The sequence below is a fragment of the Trachypithecus francoisi genome, unplaced genomic scaffold, assembly GCF_009764315.1.
Source record: "Trachypithecus francoisi isolate TF-2019V2 unplaced genomic scaffold, Tfra_2.0 Lachesis_group9, whole genome shotgun sequence".
NCBI classification, from domain to species: domain Eukaryota; kingdom Metazoa; phylum Chordata; class Mammalia; order Primates; family Cercopithecidae; genus Trachypithecus; species Trachypithecus francoisi.
This window is the reverse complement of record NW_022681474.1, coordinates 37,859,731-37,878,984: the sequence shown is the minus strand read 5'-3', so window position 1 is coordinate 37,878,984 and position 19,254 is coordinate 37,859,731. Positions and strand designations below refer to the sequence as shown.

Here is a 19,254-nt window from a genome sequence, read left to right as displayed (position 1 = left end):
AATACAGTTCATTATTGAACTAGATTCTAATCATTATAAATAAGACAAAACCAAAGGAAAGATATAAAGATTATAAAGGATGAAACAAAGTTGCTGTTATTTGCAGATGATATGACTGTTACAAGAAAACTCAATCTACTGATAAGTCAGAAGCAACAATAAGAGAGTATAGTGGGTTGTTGCATCAAGGCATAACATTCAGTTCTATTTCTTTTTTTTTTTGAGATGGACTTTTGCTCTTGTTGCACAGACTGGAGTGCAATGGTGCGATCTCAGCTCACTGCAACCTCTGCCTCCCAGGTTCAAGTGATTCTCCTGCCTCAGCCTCCCAAGTAGCTGGGATTACAGGCACCCACCACCATGCCTGGCTAATATTTTGTATTTTTAGTAGAGCTGGGGTTTCACCATGTTGGCCAGGCTGGTCCCGAACTCCTGACCTCAGGTGATCCACCCACCTCGGCCTCCCAAAGTGCTGGGATTACAGGCGTGAGCCACTGTGCCCAGCCCAGTTCTGTTTCTATAGCTGGCAACAAACAGAAAATGCAATTTAAAAAGCATTTTATAATAACAACAAAGTATATGCAGTAAATATGAATAAATCTTACAAAAATGGTATAAGACATTTGTGTAAAACCTCCTCAGAGATTCAGTATAACGAGTAATCAAAGTCAACACCCTTGCAATAACTCTTCAAGTCAAAATAGAAAATTGCCAGTACTGGCAGGGCGTGGTGGCTCACACCTGTAATCCCAGCACTTTGGGAGGCTGAGGTGGGTTGATCACCTGAGGTGTAAGGAGTTCAAGACCAGTCTGGCCAACATGGCGAAACCCTATCTCTACTAAAAATACAAAAAATTAGCCGGGTATGGTGGCACATGCCCATAATCCCAGCTACTCAGGAGGCTGAGGTATGAGAATCACTTAAACCTGGGAAGTGGAGGTTGCAGTGAGCCAGGACCGTACCACTGCACTCCAGCCTGGGCAACAGAGCAAGACACTGTCTCAAAACAAAACAAAAAAAAGAAAGAAAATTATCCTCCCTTTTTTCTCAAACAGATCTCTTTTCTCCCAGGGACTTCCTAATGTTTGTGGTAATCATTTCCATTTTTTTTTTTTTTGAGACAGAGTCTCACTGTGTCGCCCAGGCTGGAATGCAGTGGCACAATCTCGGCTCACTGCAACCTCCACCTCCCGGGTTCAAGTGATTCTCCTGCCTCAGCCTCCCAAGTAGGTGGGATTACAGGTGCATGTCACCATGCCTGGCTAATTTTTGTATTTTTAGTAGAGGCGGGGTTTCACCATGTTGGTCAGGCTGGTCTTGAACTCTTGACCTCGTGATCCACCCGCCTTGGCCCCCTAAAGTGCTGGGATTACAGGCGTGAGCCATTGCGCCTGGCCCATTTCCTTGTTTTATCGGATGTTTTACTACCTATATATTTATTCTTAATCTAATTTAAAAATTACCTGTTTTTGAGACTTCATTGTAAATGGAATCATTCTATGTAAATTTTGTGTGTGTTTCTTAGCTCAGCAATATGTTTATGAGAGCATCTACGTTGTTGTGTGTAGGTCTGGTTCATTTTCATTATTGTATGGTATTTCTTTTTTTCTTTTCTTTTTTTTTTTTTTTTGTTTATTTTTGAGGCAGAGTTTTGCTCTTATTGACTAGGCTGTAGTGCAATGGTGCTATCTCGGCTTGCTGCAACCTCTGCCTCCCGGTTTCAAGCGATTCTTCTGCCTCATCCTCCTGAGTAGCTGGAATTACAGGCATGCGCCACCATGCCTGGCTAATTTTGTATTTCTAGTAGAGACAGGTTTCTCCGTGTTGGCCAGGCTGGTCTCAAGCCTGCTGACCTCAGGTGATCTGCCCACCTTGGCCTCCCAAAGTGCTGAGATTACAGACGTGAGCCACTGTGCCTGACCTTGTTATTTCTTTGTGTAAATAAATCACCGTTGGTGATCTCTTCTACTAAATGACTACCAACTACCAAATGTTGGCAGTCATTTGGATTGTTTCCAGTTTTTTATTTTTATGAAGAGTATTACTAAGAACATTTTTGTACATGTTTACCTATGTGTACACATTTCTTTTGTACACATGCCCAGGACTGGAATTGCTAGATCATAGAATATGTACGTCTTCAACTTTTTTAGATAATGCCATTTGTTTTCCAATGTGTTTGTACTCATGTATACTCTGATCAGTAGGCTTATTTTGGAAGTTGAGAAAAGACAGTTCTGAAATTTACATAACAAACAGGGAAAAATAGGACACTACTGAAAAATAACAACAGAGTGTGACTTCAGAGTAGGCAGGCTAAATTATTTATTTATTTATTTGAAATAGGATCTTGTTCTTTTGCCCAGGCTGAGGTGTAGTGGGGCTATTACAGTTCACTGCAGCCTCGACCTCCTGGGCTCAAGGAGTCCTCTTGCCTCTGCCTCCCGAGTAGCTGGCACCACAGGCATGTGCTACCATGTCTGACTGAGTTTTAAATTTTTGGTAGAGATGGGTTCTGACTATGTTGCCTAGGCTGGTTTTGAACTCCTGGGCTCAAGCAGTCCTTTCACTTCGGCTTCCCAAAGTGCTGGGATTACAGGCATGAACCACCATTCCTGGCCCAGAGTGTGCTAAATTATATTGTGGTAACACAGAACCCTAAACTCCCTGTGATTAATATACCAAAGATTTAGTTCTCATTCACTGAAGATAAGTGGGGATACGACTGATTATATCACTTAGGTACCAAAGCTACAATTGTATTGAGTATTATTGTTTTTTAGAGATAGGATCTTGCTCTGTCACCCAGCCTGGAGTACAGTGGTACCAGTCATAGTTCACCGCAGCCTCTGTTTCCTGGGGTCAAGCAATTCTGTGCCTCAGCCTCCCAAGTAGCTAGGACTATAGATGTGTGCCACCATGCCCAACCCAACTCCTTTTTATTTATTTATTTTTTGGGTAGAGATGAGGCCTTGCTGTGTTACCCAAGGCTGGTCTTGAATTCCTGGCCTCAAGTCATCTTCCCACCTTGGCCACTCAAGGTGCTGGCATGAACAGCACCATGCTTGACCACCATACAAAATATTAGTTGCTAAGCCAAGGGGAAAAAAGAGCTTTGGAGGGTTTTGCACAGGCAGTTAATGCTCAGCAGGTTACTTCTGCTCACAGCTCATTGAAATAAAACTAATCTTGTCCCACTGACCCACAAGGGAACCTGGAACTGTAGTCCTATGGTGATCCTTGAGAGGGGTAAGACCAGAGATATTTGCCAAACAGTATTAATGACTAACATACTTTATGAGATATCAAGAATTATTATAAAACTATAATAATTAAGATAATGTATCTACACAGTATGGCAAATAAATCAGTGGAACAAAATTTGTGGTTCAGAAATAGTCATATAGGAAACTTGCTACTTGCCCTGTGAATCTAAGGAGAAAGTGGATTTTTCAATAAATGGTGTTTAGACAATTAGTTATCCCTATAGGGAAAAGAAAAAAGGAAATTAGTTTCCTGTTTCATACCATACCAAAAGTAAGAATTTCAGATGAATTAAGGACTAAAATGTGACTCACACCTCTAACCTCAGCACTCTGGGAGGCCAAGGTGGGAGGATCGCTTCTGCCTAAGAGTTCGAGACTAGCCTGGGCAACAAAATGAGATCCTGTCTCTACAACAAGTCAAAAATTAGCCAGGCATGGTGGTGCGCACCTGTTGGCCAAGCTACTTGGGAGGCTGAGGTAGGTTCACTTGAGCCCAGGAGGTCAAGGCTGCAGTGAGCTGTGTTTGTGCCACTATACTCCAGCCTAGGTGACAGAGTGAGACTCTGTCTAAATTTTTTTTTTATTTTTATTTTTATTTTTTTTTTGAGATGGAGTCTCGCTGTCTCCCAGGCTGGAGTTCGGTGGTGCAATCTCAGCTTACTGCAAGCTCCGCCTCCCGGTTTCACGCCATTCTCCTGCCTCAGCCTCCCGTAGCTGGGACTACATGCACCCGCCACCATGTTCGGCTAATTTTTTGTGTTTTTAGTAGATACGGGGTTTCACCATGTTAGCCAGGATGGTGTCGATCTCCTGACCTCGTGATCTGCCCGCCTTGGCCTCCCAAAGTGCTGGGATTACAGATGTGAGCCACCGCGCCCGGCCAATTTTTTTTTTTTTTTAAAGTTTTAGAAGAAACTATGAGAGAGTATCATGACCTCAGGGATAGGGAAGTACTTATTAAATACGACATGAAAAAAAAGTTAGGAAATTGATAAATTTTACTATAGAAATTCAGAAACTTTCATTTATCTAAAGACTCCATAAAGAATGCAAAGAGACAAGGCTACAAACCTGGAGAAAATATCTTCAACATATATATGTAACAGAAGATTAGTATCCAGCATAGAACTCCAGAGAATTCCTATAAAAAATAAATAAGGCCGGGCGCGGTGGCTCAAGCCTGTAATCCCAGCACTTTGGGAGGCCGAGACGGGCGGATCACGAGGTCAGGAGATCGAGACCATCCTGGCTAACGCGGTGAAACCCCGTCTCTACTAAAAAAAATACAAAAAACTAGCCGGGCGAGGTGGCAGGCGCCTGTAGTCCCAGTTACTCGGGAGGCTGAGGCAGGAGAATGGCGTGGGCCCAGGAGGCGGAGCTTGCAGTGAGCTGAGATCCGGCCACTGCACTCCAGCCTGGGCAATAAATAAAAGGCCGGGTGCGGTGGCTCACACCTGTAATCCCAGCACTTTGGGAGGCTGAGGTGGGCAGATCACTTGAGGTCTGGAGTTTGAGATGGACTTGACCAACATGGAGAAACCCTGTCTCTACTAAAAATACAAAATTAGCCGGGCGTGGTGGCACATGCCTGTAATCCCAGCTATTTGGGAGGCTGAGGCAGGAGAATCACTTGAACCTGGAGAACAGAGGGTTGTGGTGAGCTGAGATTGTGCCATTGTACTCCAGCCTGGGCGACAAGAGCGAAACTCTGTCTCAATAAATAAATAAATAAATAAATAATACATGAGTCAAGAGAAAAATAGACAAAGCTACAAACAGGCCTTTTTTAGGATAGGAAACCCAAATAACCCCTGAGCATATGAAAAGTGCTTTCCCCCATTAGTAATCTAAGAAATGTAAATTAAGTCATACCCTTCAGTTTGGTAGACATTTAAAAATCTAATAAAATTGTTACTGCTAGGCAGTGGTGGCTCACATCTGTAATCCCAGCACTTTGAGAGGCTGAGGCAGGAGGATCGCTGAGCTCAGGAGTTTGAGACCACCATAGACAACAAAGTGAGATCCTATCTCTACGAAAACATTTTTAAAAATTATCGGGGCGTGTTGGTGTGTGCCTCTGGTCCCACCTACTTGGGAGGCTGAGATGGAAAAATACTTGAGCCCAAAAGGTTGAGGTTGCAGTGAGCCTTGATTACACTGCTGCACTCAAGCATGACAGATAGAGTCTATCTCAAAAAAAAAAAAAAGTTCGTGTTACTAAAAATGTGGGATAATGAGGACTTGACATACATTGCTAGCTGGAATATAAATTGATATCACTACTTAGGAAAACAGTTTACCATTACTTAGTCGAATTGAACTTGCACCGTGTAACCCCCTCGCAATTCCACCCCTAGAAATACATTGTAGAAAACTTCTTGACACATAATGTGCCAGAAGATATATTTGAGAATGTTCAAAGTAGTATATTTTGAGATTGTAGAAAAATTTAAATAACACATTCCAACTACACTAGAGTGGATTTAAAAATTATGGTTTATTCCAATAGTAAAATACTATACAGTAATGAAAATGAATTCTGCAGCTGCATACGACAACTTGGGCTAATCTCATAAAACATCACATTGATTGAAAAAAGCAAGTCATAGAAGACTATATGAATCATGATTCCATTTATATATAAATCAAAACCAGGCAAAACTGAAGAACATATTGTTCAGGGGTACATGCTTGTGATAAGTCTGTAGAGAAAAAGGAAATGCTTTTCACAAAATTCAGGATAGTTGTGTTCTGTAGAAGGTGGAGGGTGGATTTCATGTAAGGGTATGTAATCAGTTGGAGAGGCTTAAACTCATGGTTTATTTTTCTATTTCTTAAATTGGGTGGTGGGCACATGGGTGCGTGGGTGTTTATTATTCTTTGGCTGTGTATATGTTATGTTTATTCTCTTTTTGTATGACTATTTTAATTATAAAATATAGAAAAGCACTGCAGCCATTCTAGGAAGCACACTAAAGTATAAAGAGGAAAGATGAAAATTGCCTGAATTCTAGTATGGAGACTGTAATTTTTTTATTGTTTTTTTTTTGTGTGTGTGTGAGACACAGTTTTGCTCTTATCACCCAGGCTGGAGTGCAGTGGCATGATCTCAGCTCACTGCAACCTCTACCTCTTGGATTCAAGCAATTCTCGTGCCTCAGCCTGCCGAGTAGCTGGGATTACAGGTGTGCGCCACCATGCCCAGCTAACAGATTGTCATTTCTCTTTATGCTTCCCCTCTGGTCTGTATTTCTGGTAGTAAGTCTTTTTGCCCACTGTTTTTGTAAAAAGATTACTTTTTTCCAGATCCCTAAATTGCCTCTCTATCTGTAGTATCTTCCTACTTCATTTGTTTTTAAACCTAAGAATACCCTGGAATGCTGTATTGAAGTTAGTATCTTCTCATAATCCTGAAGTGGCTCCCACTTGTTTCTTAAATCACTTAAAAATGCATGATTACAAACATTTTAAAACCTAATTTTACCTTTCTTTCCTTGCATAGGCATTCTCCATTTCAGCTATGATAACAGTGCACTTGCTATGTCTACCTCTTAGATATTTCAGATGCCATTCACTTTGTGTGGAGTGTTTTACCTCCCTTTTGCCAAGCCACATTCACTTTTCAGAACTCTGCTTCAGAAGTTAGCTTCTTCATGACATTTTATTTAAATTTTAAATTTTTTAATTAAAAAAATGGAGACAGAGTCTTGCTATGTTGTCCAGGCTGGTCTTAAACTCCTGGCCTCAAGTGATCCTCCTGCCTCGGCCTCCCAGGCTGCTAGGATTACAGATGTGAGTCACTTTGCCCTGCCCTTCATGAAGTTTTAGAAATACTGTCTATCTAGATCTATGGTTGTTTGACTTAACAGTATGTAGCATGGCTGAATAAATTTTTGGGAAAGAAGCTCAACTCTTCTCTCTTGGTATTTCTCACAGTGCCTAGTACAGTGCTTGGACCATACTATTAACACTCTACTTTTCTGGGTTTTCTGGGTTGATATAATCTTTTGGTAGTTCTTGGATTTTTTATTTTTTTATTTATTTATTTATTTTTATTTATTTATTTTTTTGGAGACTGAGTCTTGCTCTGTTGCCCAGGCTGGAGTGCAACGGCATGATCTCGGCTCACTGCAACCTCTGCCTCCCGGGTTCAAGCGATTATCCTACTTCAGCCTCCTGAGTAGCTGGGATTACAGGCACCTGCCACCACACCTGGCTAATTTTTGTATTTTTTTTTTTTATTGGAGACGGGGTTTCACCATATTGGCCAGGCTGGTCTCAAACTCCTGACCTTGTGATCTGCCCACCTCGGCCTTCCAAAGTGCTGGGATTACAGGCGTGAGCCACCGTACCTGGCCTTCTTGGATTTTATTAAATAGTTATGGAGTTTTTGGTAGTTGCCTTCTGTTTTTCTTCTTTTCTTTTATGATCTTTCTCACTCTTGTCCTATTTGATGGAAAGAGGTTTTCATCCTGTAACTTTTGGTCTCACTTTTTATAGTAGGCCTTTCTCATTTGGTAAGGGAAGGGTAAAATATGTGTTTATTGTGGGTGAGGCTAGAGTGATGATGGAAAAGACCTGGTGAAAGAAGAAGGCAGACCTGGGATTCTGTCAGCAAAGCATTTATCTGGCATTCTGTGGTTAAGTTACATGTTACCTTGTGGTATTTCCAGTGTGGTTATAATTTTATATGCCGAAATCCCATTTTTTCACTGCTTCCTATTTCAATATTAAAGGGATGTTTGGTGAGGCTGATAAGAATTCCTTTTGGCTGACTATGATCTGTTTGCATTCCCTCTTTTTTTTTAAATGGAGTCACTTTGTCGCCCAGGCTGGAGTGCAGTGGTGTGATCTCAGCTCACTGCAACCTCTACCTCCCAGGTTCAAGTGATTCTCCTGCCTCTGCCTCCCCAGTAGGTGGTGGCTAATTTTTGTATATCTTTTTAGTAGGGATGGCATTTCACGATGTTGGCTAAGCTGGTCTCGAACTCCTAACCTCAAGCGATCTGCCTGCCTCGGCCTCCCAAACTCTACTGGGATTACAGATGTTAGTCACCATGCTCGGCCCTGTTTGCATTCTCTAATGTGAAGTTGATATGTAAAATACTTTTTTTTTTTTTTTTTTTTTGAGATGGAGTCTGGCTCTGTCACCCAGGTTGGAGTGCAGTGGTATGATTTGGACTCACTGCAATCTCCACCTCCCAGGTTCAAGTGATTCTCTTGCCTCCACCTCCCGACTAGCTGGGATTACAGGCGCCTGCCACCACACCCATCTATTTTTTTTTTGAGACAGAGTTTTGCTATTGTTGCCCAGGCTGGAGTGCAGTGGTGTGATCTAGGCTCATCACAACCTCCACCTCCCAGGTTCAAGTGATTCTCCTGCCTCAGCCTCTCTAGTGGCTGGGATTACAGGCATGTGCCACCATGCCTGGCTAATTTTGTCTTTTTAGTAGAGGTGGGGTTTCTCCATGTTGATCAGGCTGGTCTCGAACTCCCAACCTCAGGTGGTCTGCCCGCCTTGGCTTCCCAAAGTGCTGGGATTACAGGTGTGAGCCACCGCTCCTGGCCTGCTAATTTTTTATATTTTTAGTAGAGTCAGGGTTTCACCATGTTGGCCAGGCTGGTCTTGAGCTCCCAACCTCAGGTGATCCACATGCCTTGGCCTCCCAAAGTGCTGGGATTACAGGCATTAGCCACCACGCCTGGTTGTAAAATTTTTGTTTTGTAGTTTTTTTTTTTCCAAAACAGGAAACTCCAAACTTTCTCAATTTGAAATATAGTTGACCCTTGAGCAACACGAGTTTAAACTGTGTGGGTCCATTTATATTGTTTTTCAATAGATATATTGTAAATTTTTTTGAGATTTGTGGCAATTTGAAAAAACTCACAAACCACGTAGCCTGGAATTATCAAAATAATTAAGAAAAAGTTATGTCACAAATGCATAACATATGTAGATAGTAGTCTATGTATTAATATAATCAAGTATTTATAATATCGGTAAGGCTTCCAGTCAACAGTAGGCTATTAGTAGTTAAGTTTTTGGGATGTCAAAAATTATACACAGATTTACAACTGTATGGGGTCAGTTCCCCTAACCACTGAGTTGTTCACGAGTCAGCTTTATAAGGACTTGCCAATTCTGTAAAGTCAGATTTCTTTTATTTGGAGCATAATTATTCACTCTAGGAATCACTGTTAAGGACAGAAGGAAACAAATATTCTAGATGATTCAGAGGCTAGCCAACTTTCCTTTTTTGTATTGTATACATTTGTATAGTATTGTATACTATAATATATATTATAATACAATCCCATGCCTGTATACAATTGTATAGTATTGTATCCAGTATTTATAATTGCTTTGATTTGTACATAGTATTTATGATCCATTTCTTTTGGTTCTGTAAAATGTACTGGGTTTTTTCTGTGTTATATGATACTAAGTCCCCACAGTAAATTCAGCCTCAAAATCTTGCATGCAAGTTACTAATTATGCCTTTCATTGAAAATGTTTTGTGTCAATGTGTCATTCTGCTTACTTTGAACCATGATGCCTGTCAATTCTGACTTAAAAATTGAAGACCGGGCACAGTGACTCACGCCTGTAATCCCAGCACTTTGGGAGGCCGAAGTGGGCGGATCATGAGATCAAGAGATCGAGACCATCCTGGCCAATATGGTGAAACCCCATCTATACTAAAAAGACAAAAATCAACTGGGCATGGTGGTGCTTGCCTGTAGTCCCAGGTACTTGGGAGGCTGAGACGGGAGAATCACTTGAACCCTGGAGGTGAGGTTGCAAGTGAGCCGAGATCTAGCCACTGCACTCCAGCCTGGGCAACAGAGCAAGACTCCATCTCAAAAAAAAAAAAAAGAATAATGACTTTAAAAATCCTTCTTGAGCTGGTCTTGAAGTGGTTAGTCACTGAACCCATTTATTAGATAAATAACCCATTTATTCTCCTTTTGAGAATAAAACTTCCTCACGCCTATAATTCCAGCAGTTTTGGAGGCCAAGGTGGATGGATCACCTGAGGTCAGGAGTTCGAGACCAGCCTGGCCAACATGGTGAAACTGTGTCTCGACTAAAAATACAAAAATTAGCCTGGTGTGGTGGCATGCGCCTGTAGTCCCAGCTACTCGGGAGGCTGAGGCAGGAGAATCGCTTGAACCTGGGAGGTGGAAGTTGCAGTGAGCTGAGATCGCGCCATTGCACTCCAGCCTGGCGACAGAGAGAGACTCTGTCTTAAAAAAAAAAAAAAAAATTAGCCAGGTGTGGTGGCAGGCACCTATAGTCCCAGCTACTTGGGAGGCTGAGGCAGGAGAATCACTTGAACCTGGCAGGTGGTGGTTGCAGTGAGCGAGATTGTGCCACTGCACTCCTGCCTGGGTGACAGAGTGAGACTCCATCTCAAAAAAAAAAAAAAAAAAAGAAAAATTGAAGAAGTTTGTGTGCTAATTACCCTGTCCCTTCAAAAGCCCCAAATTTTTTCTATCTCATATCACTAAAATATGTTTTCTAACCTAAATTACTGTTATGCCTATAGCCTAGTGGTCTTATTTATTATTCACAATGAATCTACTCTTACACCCCTGGCCCCCCAGGGTATGACTTGACTTTGGTGTTGGCTTATTTATTTATCTCTGTTCAGTAGAGGAAATCCGTCCTCTGTATTTAGTGTGCCAGAAAGATTTTGCTCTTCCAGGGATTGTACTAGAGGCTTTGCTGTGCCAGGATGTAGGACAGACTGTTTTTTGTTATAGGCAAAGCAGAATGTGCATTGATTGATTAAATTAAACAAATCTTCTCAATTAGTGATTTTTATTTTAAGTATGCTAGTATAAGGCATAAAAGCCTGGGAATGGTGCTGGCAGGGGGTTGGTGGGGAGGAAGCAGAATTTTGTATATAAGGTATCCTGTAATGTCTGTATGTGGAGAGCAGTTAGACTGTTCTGATGGGACAGGAAGGTATATGTTCTGCTTGTAGTCCACTTGTTGATTGGGGGAAATTTGAGAATTCAGGGAATAAATCTCTAGTATTTTTCAAGTTATACCTTATGCCTGTTTCTCTGTTGTGTACTGAAGCATAAGCACAGAGAATAAAATGATGTAAGAAATTACTCAGCCCGGGCGCGGTGGCTCATGCCTGTAATCCCAGTGCTTTGGGAGGCCGAGGTGGGTGGATCACGAGGTCAGGAGTTCAAGACTAGCCTGGCCAAGATGGTGAAACCCCGTCTCTACTAAAAATACAAAAATTAGCCAGGCTTGGTGGCGGGTGCCTGTAATCCCAGCTACTTGGGAGGCTGAGGCAGAGAATTGCTTGAACCTGGGGGGCGGAGGTTGCAGGGAGCCAAGATGGTGCCACTGCACAATTGTTGCCTGGGTGACAGAGTGAGACTGTCTCAAAGAAAAAAAAAGAAATTACTCATTGTTCATTATTAATCCATTCCTTTCTTTTGCAGATTGTAGAAATGGAAGGTTCTTCATTGTTCTTTAGTCACAGCCACTATCAGAGAAGAGAAAACTCATTATTCTGGACTGATTCTTTAAACCAGGAAATTAGATTTCTAGTGTATTCCCCAGAAATTTTAGCTGGTAATAAACAGCTCTCACATAGGGAAGTATGTCCTTATGTCTAATCCAAATATCATCTGCTTGAGTTTAACTTCATTGTTTTGATCACCTATGTATGAATATGATCATATTTGTATGGTCCTTTGATCGTCCTTCCCTTAGTTTTAAGTTCCTATTAGGCTGTGACTAATTTAAATATTCTCAACTAATTTATCCACTGGCAAAACTTGAATAGTATAAAATGAATCCTTCATCTTTTTTTAAAATTTGGAATTCAGAATTGTGTATGATATTCAAATAGAAGGGGTACGACTGCAAGGAAACATATAGTGAATCATCATGATTCTTTCCTTGCCAGAATTTATGGCAGATCCTACAGTTTAGACAATCTCAAAACCTTGTGCTTATCAAGAAGGGTCTCCCCGTTCAGTTTTTCCTGAGGGGTAAGTGGTTATGTATTGATTCTCAAAATTTGATTTGAATACTGTTGGTAATTTATAAGAGTCTTGCAGTTTTGATCTTGGCAAAAATTAGTAAATTGACTATTATATTTTATAAAACCTCGACATTAGCTTATTGTTTCTCACTAAAAGCAATACCATTCTCTGGTGAATTTGGCCCATCTCTGTCTCTGTCCATTGTCTTGAAGTCTTGGTGTTCCTGTTTATCTGTGTCTCTTGTCTTTGTGCACATGTGAGTTGCCTCTAGTTTGCATAGGTGGTAGCAGGCATGAGTGTGATATGTAGCTTACGATTGTCTTTAACCGCACCATTGCAAGTCCCAAACATTGTTATGAACAGAATGCAAATAAAGTCTTAAAGTTATGAGATGATATGGTATTGATAATTGACTTTAATTTAAAGGGACTGGTAAAGGATATGTAGGTGCTTTTCTAATCAGAGTCCAGAAGGTAGATATATGGTTAGAGAATCCCAAGGGAGAAACTAGCCAGCTCTTCTCTGCCTTCCCCAAAGTTAGATCAAGAGTTTGTATTAAATTACATATGTGATGATATTAAGGCATTAATACCTTTTGGAGTATGTGTGATAATGATATTATGGTTTTTTATTTATTTATTTATTGAGCGAGGGTCTTGCTCTGTCACCCAGGCTGAAGTGCAGTGGTACAATTATAGCTCACTGTAGCCTGGTACTCTTGGGCTTAAACGATCTTCCCACCTCAGCCAACTGTGTAGCTGAGACTACAGGTGTATGCCACTGCACCCAGTTAATTTTTCTTTTGTAGAAACAAGGTCTTGCCTTATTGCCCAGGCTGCTCAAACTCCTGGCTTTAAGCCATCCTCCCAAAGTGCTGGGATTATAGGCGTGAGCCACAGTTCCCAACCTTATGGTTATGTTTCAGAGAAAATGTTTTTATTTTTTAGAGATATATTTTGAAATATTTACAAATGAAAAATGTTTGGCACTTGTTTCAAAATGATCTGAGAGTAAGTGGGTGGGTGGTATAGATGGAATAAGATTGGCCACAGATTGATAATTGTTGAAGTTGAATGATAAATAAAAGGAATTGATTTAGCTCTTCTGTCTACTCTTGTATGTTTGAAGTTTTCTACAATAAAATGTTAAAATCCTGTGTTATTGTTGGGTGCCAAAAGGGTAAAATGTTTCTCCCCTCTTGAAAGACAACTTTCAACTTTCTTTTGAATACACAAAATCAAGTGAACGTTCTCTTTTCCAGTAGTCAGTGATCCTCAAGGACTAGCTCCCTTAACTTACTTACAGAGGGTAGTGTTTACAAAGAAGCCAGACTGGCCAGTTAAGATCTATGATTCCCAGGAGATGTAGCGAAAGTAGTGATTATGAGAGCCAAAATGATGAGTGATTTGGGAAGTCCAGATCGAGAAGAGAAACCCTAAGAATAGAGTTAATGGCAGGGTGTAAAGTTTGTCACACCTTTGCAGAAGGTATTGCAGGGATGAAGTGGGCTGCCTACTGGAGCACTTTCCAAAGACCTTGAGCTCAAAAAGCACCAAAATTAGTGACAACCTTTCTCCTTAATCCTCACCTTCTTTACTCATGACTTCTTTTAGAAATAAGACTAGGAAATCCTGAGAGAGAAAAAAAAACAGCTGTTTCCCACTTAAAGACAAGAGTCTGTTTTAGGGGAAAAAATACTTAAGCAACAGCTGCATTTGTAGATGCCGAAGCACAAAGACTTTCTGTTTTTATGGCACTTCTTTTTTATTTACATGGTTTTTACTAATCCAAATAATTATTTGCTTATGTGGATAGAATTGTTTGCTGCTTAATCAAGAGAGGTGAGTGGGGAAGCACCTGCTTTTAGTCATTAAAGTCTTGTTGCTTTTGTACTGCATCCAAGAAACTAGTTAACAGACAAAAAGTGATTTGCCTTTTCCTGAGAATGAAAAGGAAGACCTCTTTGGTTTCACCCTGTGAAGAGGAGCAGAGAGAAACTCCAAGGTGGATTTTCTCTACTTGTTGAAATGGAACCATCAGGGACCCCACAGGAAGAGTGATTCTTGGGTTTTGTTTCTTCCTGCCCTTTCTCCCTGCCTGTCATAGAACTCAGCAATTGGAAGAATACCAGTTTTTGTTCCTTATTGGTGCTGCCACCTGTTCTTACTGCTGAACTAAATGTTCTTGGCTTTCTTTGGTGTGAACAGGATCTCCCTCTGGGAAAGGTGGGAGGAGGGTGAAAAAGAGAACGGGAGGAGGCCCATTCCAGTCCCTGTGCTCATGTGAGAGGGACACACAGAGGTTAGTGTGCTGCTCTAACAGAGGGGCTTTGTGCTACAGCTTCTTCCAGAGCTCCACAGATGCATGCTGGGCGGGCTCAGTCAGCTTTACCCGTAATACACTTGCTTCTTCCTGACAATAGCAGAGCAAGACTGTCAACAATAATTAAAATAAGAGAATAAAGAAGATGTAGTCAGAGGCCATTCTGAATGCATTCAGATTCTCAGTGTGTATGAGGAAGGCTGCCTGTAATTAAGAGATGAGAAAAGATTATATCGTAGAGACGTTGATACCACTGAACTGAGGAGCCAGATCTATTGTTACAGACACACTCTGGGTGCAATCAGAGCTCTGACCTTAAGACCTTTCCCTTTCTGTACTGAAACCCTTGTTATCTAGGTCATGGGAAATATGCCTCCTTTGAATGGGAGAAACAGAATAGAGAATAGAAAAAAGTGTAGTTCTTCCTACTCAGATCTCAGAGACCGAGGAAGTAGCTCAAGGTAGAAGCATCTGACTCAGATCCCTTCTTTCAGCATTAGGACAGTGACAGACAGTCTCCTTAGCAACCTGAAATGACTCCTAAATAGAATAATAATAATAATACCTAACATTTAGCATTTATCACACTGACAAGGATTAGTCTAAGATATATACATTTATATCCTTTTTTGTTTGTTTTTTTTTCCTGAGACGGAGTCTCGCTTTGTCGCCCAGGCTGGAGTACAAGTGGTGTGATCTCAGTTCACTGCAGCCTCCTGCTTCAGCCTCCCGAGTAGCTGGGATTACAGGTGATTGCCACCACACCTGGCTAATTTTTGTATTTTTAGTAGAGATAGGGTTTCACAATGTTGGCCAAGCTGATCTCGAATTCCTGACCTTAGGTAATCCTCCCGACTTAGCCTCCCAAAGTGCTGGGATCACAGGCATGGGCCACCACGCCCGGCTGATATATATCTTATATATATATGTATGTGTGTGTGTGTACTCATTTAATCCTCAAATAATCCTAGGCAGGAAATACGGTTTTTTTTTTTTTTTGAGACGGAGTCTTGCTCTTTCGCCCAGGCTGGAGTGCAGTGGCACGATATCGGCTCACTGCAACCTCCGCCTCCTAGGTTCAAGCAATTCTCCTGTCTCAGCCTCCCGAGTAGCTGGGACTACAGGTACTCACCACAACACCCAGCTAATTTTTGCATTTTTAGTAGAGACAGGATTTCACCATATTGGTCAGGCTGGTGTAAATACTGTTATTAAACTCTCTTTTAAAAGAGAAACTGAGGCCTAAAGAAGTTAAATAACTTACCCAAGATCATATAGCCGAAGTATCAGGGTTGAGATTTTGAACCCATTTTAGCTCCAGAATCCAGTCTGTTAACCATTACACCATACCATCTCTGAGTGGAGTCTTGACTTTTCTCAAACAGGGTCATCTGAGAACCACAGAACACAGAAAGTGATTAGAGTGACTGTTTTCTTAATTCTCTCCAAGATGGCATATAGCTAGTGCTATGCATAGGAGAGTTGCTATTTCGTTAGGAACAGTTGAGGCCCTAGAGTATTAGGGCTTAATTCTTGAGGAAATCCAGTTGAAGAAGACTAAAGGGGCCGGAGTTTATAAATTTCAGATTTGTATAGAACTATCCTGGAAATAATTTCCTATTGGTTTGTTTTGGAAATAATTTTGGATTTTGAACAAAGGACCAAACCTCATCCATCCTTTGTTCTGCAATAGAGCCTATGTCAGCAGTAATTTCTTACCAGTAACAATTGAGAAGAGCAACAGGCTGGGATGTAATAGTGGTCGCTAAGTTTTGCCAAGCTGGGTTGACCTTCTTTCAATAAATCATGATGTCGTCAGGCCACTATGCAATTTGTAAAAGCAGTCACTGCTTTTTCTCCCTTCCTTTTCCTTTGTTTCTCCTTATTTCTCCAAAGGTTCAAAATCCCATGGGTCACTGGACACATATCCAATTATTTAACTGTGGACCTAGATCATTCCTTTTGGTCTAGTTTAAGAGGTTACTAATAGACATTCTTCCCCTTCCAGTAACAAATTATGGAAGGCCCTGCCCTGCGTTGCGTTGACCTTATAATGGACTTGTGTATAAATTTCTAGGTTGAGCCAAAATAATGTGGAGTAATTATAACAGATTTCCCTCACAGCTTATTAAAGAATGCTAAATATGTATTGCTGGCACTGCCTCCCCCACATCATATGGAGATATTTGTAGGAACATAATAGGTTACACAGTAATCTGTTCTTGAGCTGCTGCAGGAGTAGATATTCAGTATGTATGAGGAGGAAAGGTGCTAGTGAGAGGGCAGAATGGGAAAACAAATTTTTTTTTGAGTTGGAGTCTTGCTCTGTTGCCCAGGCTGGAGTGCAGAGGTGCAATTTCAGCTCACTGCAAGCTCTGCCTCCCAGGTTCATGTCATTCTCTTGCCTCAGCCTATGAATATTAATAGGGCTGGGCGCAGTGACTCATGTCTGTACTCCCAGCACTTTTAGAGGCCAAGGTGAGAGGATTGCATGAGCCCAGGAGTTTGAGACCAGCCTGGACAATATGGTGAGACCCCATCTCTTACAAAACAGTTGAAAAGTTAGCAGTGTGTGGTGGTGCATGCCTGTAGTCCCATTTACTCAGGAGGTTGAGGCTGCAGTGAGCCATGTTCATGCCACTGCACTCCAGCTTGTGTGACAAAGCGAGACCCTGTTCAAAAAAACGACAACAAAAACACACACAAAAAACCAACTAAACAAAAAACCCACAAATATGCACAAAAGTATCCTATGTATTATTTAGGGATATATATGTAAAACTATTAAAAACAAGATTATACAACAAATTTATGATATGAGTGGCTGGTAGAGAGTGGGGCAGTCTTAAACAGGACTTTGGCATTATCTGTAGATGAAATTAAACATGATAGAATGTTTATTTCTGGGTATTAGACTCACAGATTTTTGTTGTATTAGTCTTTGTACTTTTTGGTAATTTTATATTAGCTGAAAATTTTAAAAGAAAGGGGGTCAAGATTCATAGGATGAACCCCCAGAAAATAATTTGTTGATACGTTTATATGTATTTTTTCTTTTTTTACCTAACCCATCTACTTCTGTCTATATTAGAGGAAGAAGAAATGAGGTAACTGCATTACATTAATTCATGACAGTGGTTTCTCCTAATGTGTCCTTGGCATCACACTCAGATGAAAGAATGAGGATCTTTATTAGCACAGATCATGCCCTTCATTCTGACTCTTGATTTTATTTTTAATTACTAACTGCAAGCATGTCAACCCATGGGAAGCACATTTGGTTGTATCGCTATCATCATGGAGATGCTAGCGTGTCAGACTAGGATGTATACTAGTTTAATAACAGCATTGCACTTTTTCTCTTGTCTAACCTCTTCCCTACAGGGAATCTTTAACCAGTTTCAGTGTAGTAGTGAAAAAGTGCTTCCATCTGACACTCTCCGCAGTGCTCTGGCAAAGACTTTCCAGGATGAACAACGTTTCCAGCTGGGAATTATGGATGATGCTGCAGAGTGCTTTGTAAGTGCTGGCCTCTGGCCCTCTTTGATATGGGGTGGGGCTGTTGATGGTCTCCATCAGGGACTGCCTACTTTATGGTGGAATTTACTGTGTCCTTATCTCTACAGTTAGAGCTAGGAGTTTCTCTGATTTTTCGGGGATCTAAAATGTCTCTGTTATAGCAGTGTGTTATTATTTTTCCTTTAGGCTGGTGGGTTTGTGCTTGTCATTGCATAAAATATCAGCTTTCACCTTCAGAGGATCCAAGGCTCATTAAAATACAAATTGCTAGGCTGTACCCCCAGAGCTTCTGATACAGTAGGCCTAGGGGAGGGGTCTCTGAATATCTGTATCTAACAGGTTCCTAAGTAATGCTGATACTGATGCTGCTCCTCCATTTCTACAGATAATTAATCAGGGAATAACTGAGTCCCTAGCATAAGTGTGATGTGCTAGATAGATAGCTACATTGCCCCCAGTGCCCCTCACTCTTCTGAACTCTGTGTTCTATCCGTCAGCCTTCAAAAGACTCTCTGTACATCCATTTAGAAAATTTGAGACCGGGCACAGTGGCTCACACCTGTAATCCCAGCACTTTGGGAGGCCAAGGCAGGCGGATCACAAGGTCTGGAGTTCAAGACCAGCCTGGCCAACATAGTGAAACCCCATCTCTACTAAAAATACAAAAATTAGCCAGGCATGGTGGTAGGTGCCTATAGTCCCAGCTACTTGGGAGGCTGAGGCAAGAGAATCACTTGAACCTGGGAGGAGGAGGTTGTAGTGAGCCTGGATTGCACCAATGCACTCCAGCCTGGGTGACACAGCAAGACTCTGTCTCAAAAAAAAAAAAAAAAAAAAGAAAAGAAAATTTAACAGTGATATATATCTCATCACAGGATAAAATGTGGCCCCAGATCAGAGGTGCTCCTGAGGAACTGGCTCACTAATATATTACTCGTGGGAATGTAAAATGGTATAGCTACTCTGGAAAACAGTTTGGCAGTTTCTTAAAAAGCTAGACATGTAAAGTACCATATGATCTAGCAATTACATTCCTGGACATGTATCCCACAGAAACGAAAACTTATATTAAAACAAAACCTGTTTATGAATGTTCATAGAAGTGTTATTCATAATAGTAAAAAACTGGAA

General features: G+C 41.1%; 1 protein-coding gene across 17 annotated transcripts in view; it reads left to right on the top strand.

Annotated features, from left to right (window-relative positions):
• USP54 (ubiquitin specific peptidase 54) overlaps positions 1-19,254 on the top strand; it is a 121,900-nt gene that overhangs the window by 56,697 nt on the left and 45,949 nt on the right. For all 17 annotated transcript variants that reach the window (XM_033209385.1, XM_033209387.1, XM_033209391.1 and 14 more), the window contains one exon: positions 17,989-18,123. In XM_033209385.1, coding sequence (XP_033065276.1) covers positions 17,989-18,123 — 135 coding nt within the window. The remainder of the gene's footprint in view (positions 1-17,988; positions 18,124-19,254) is intronic.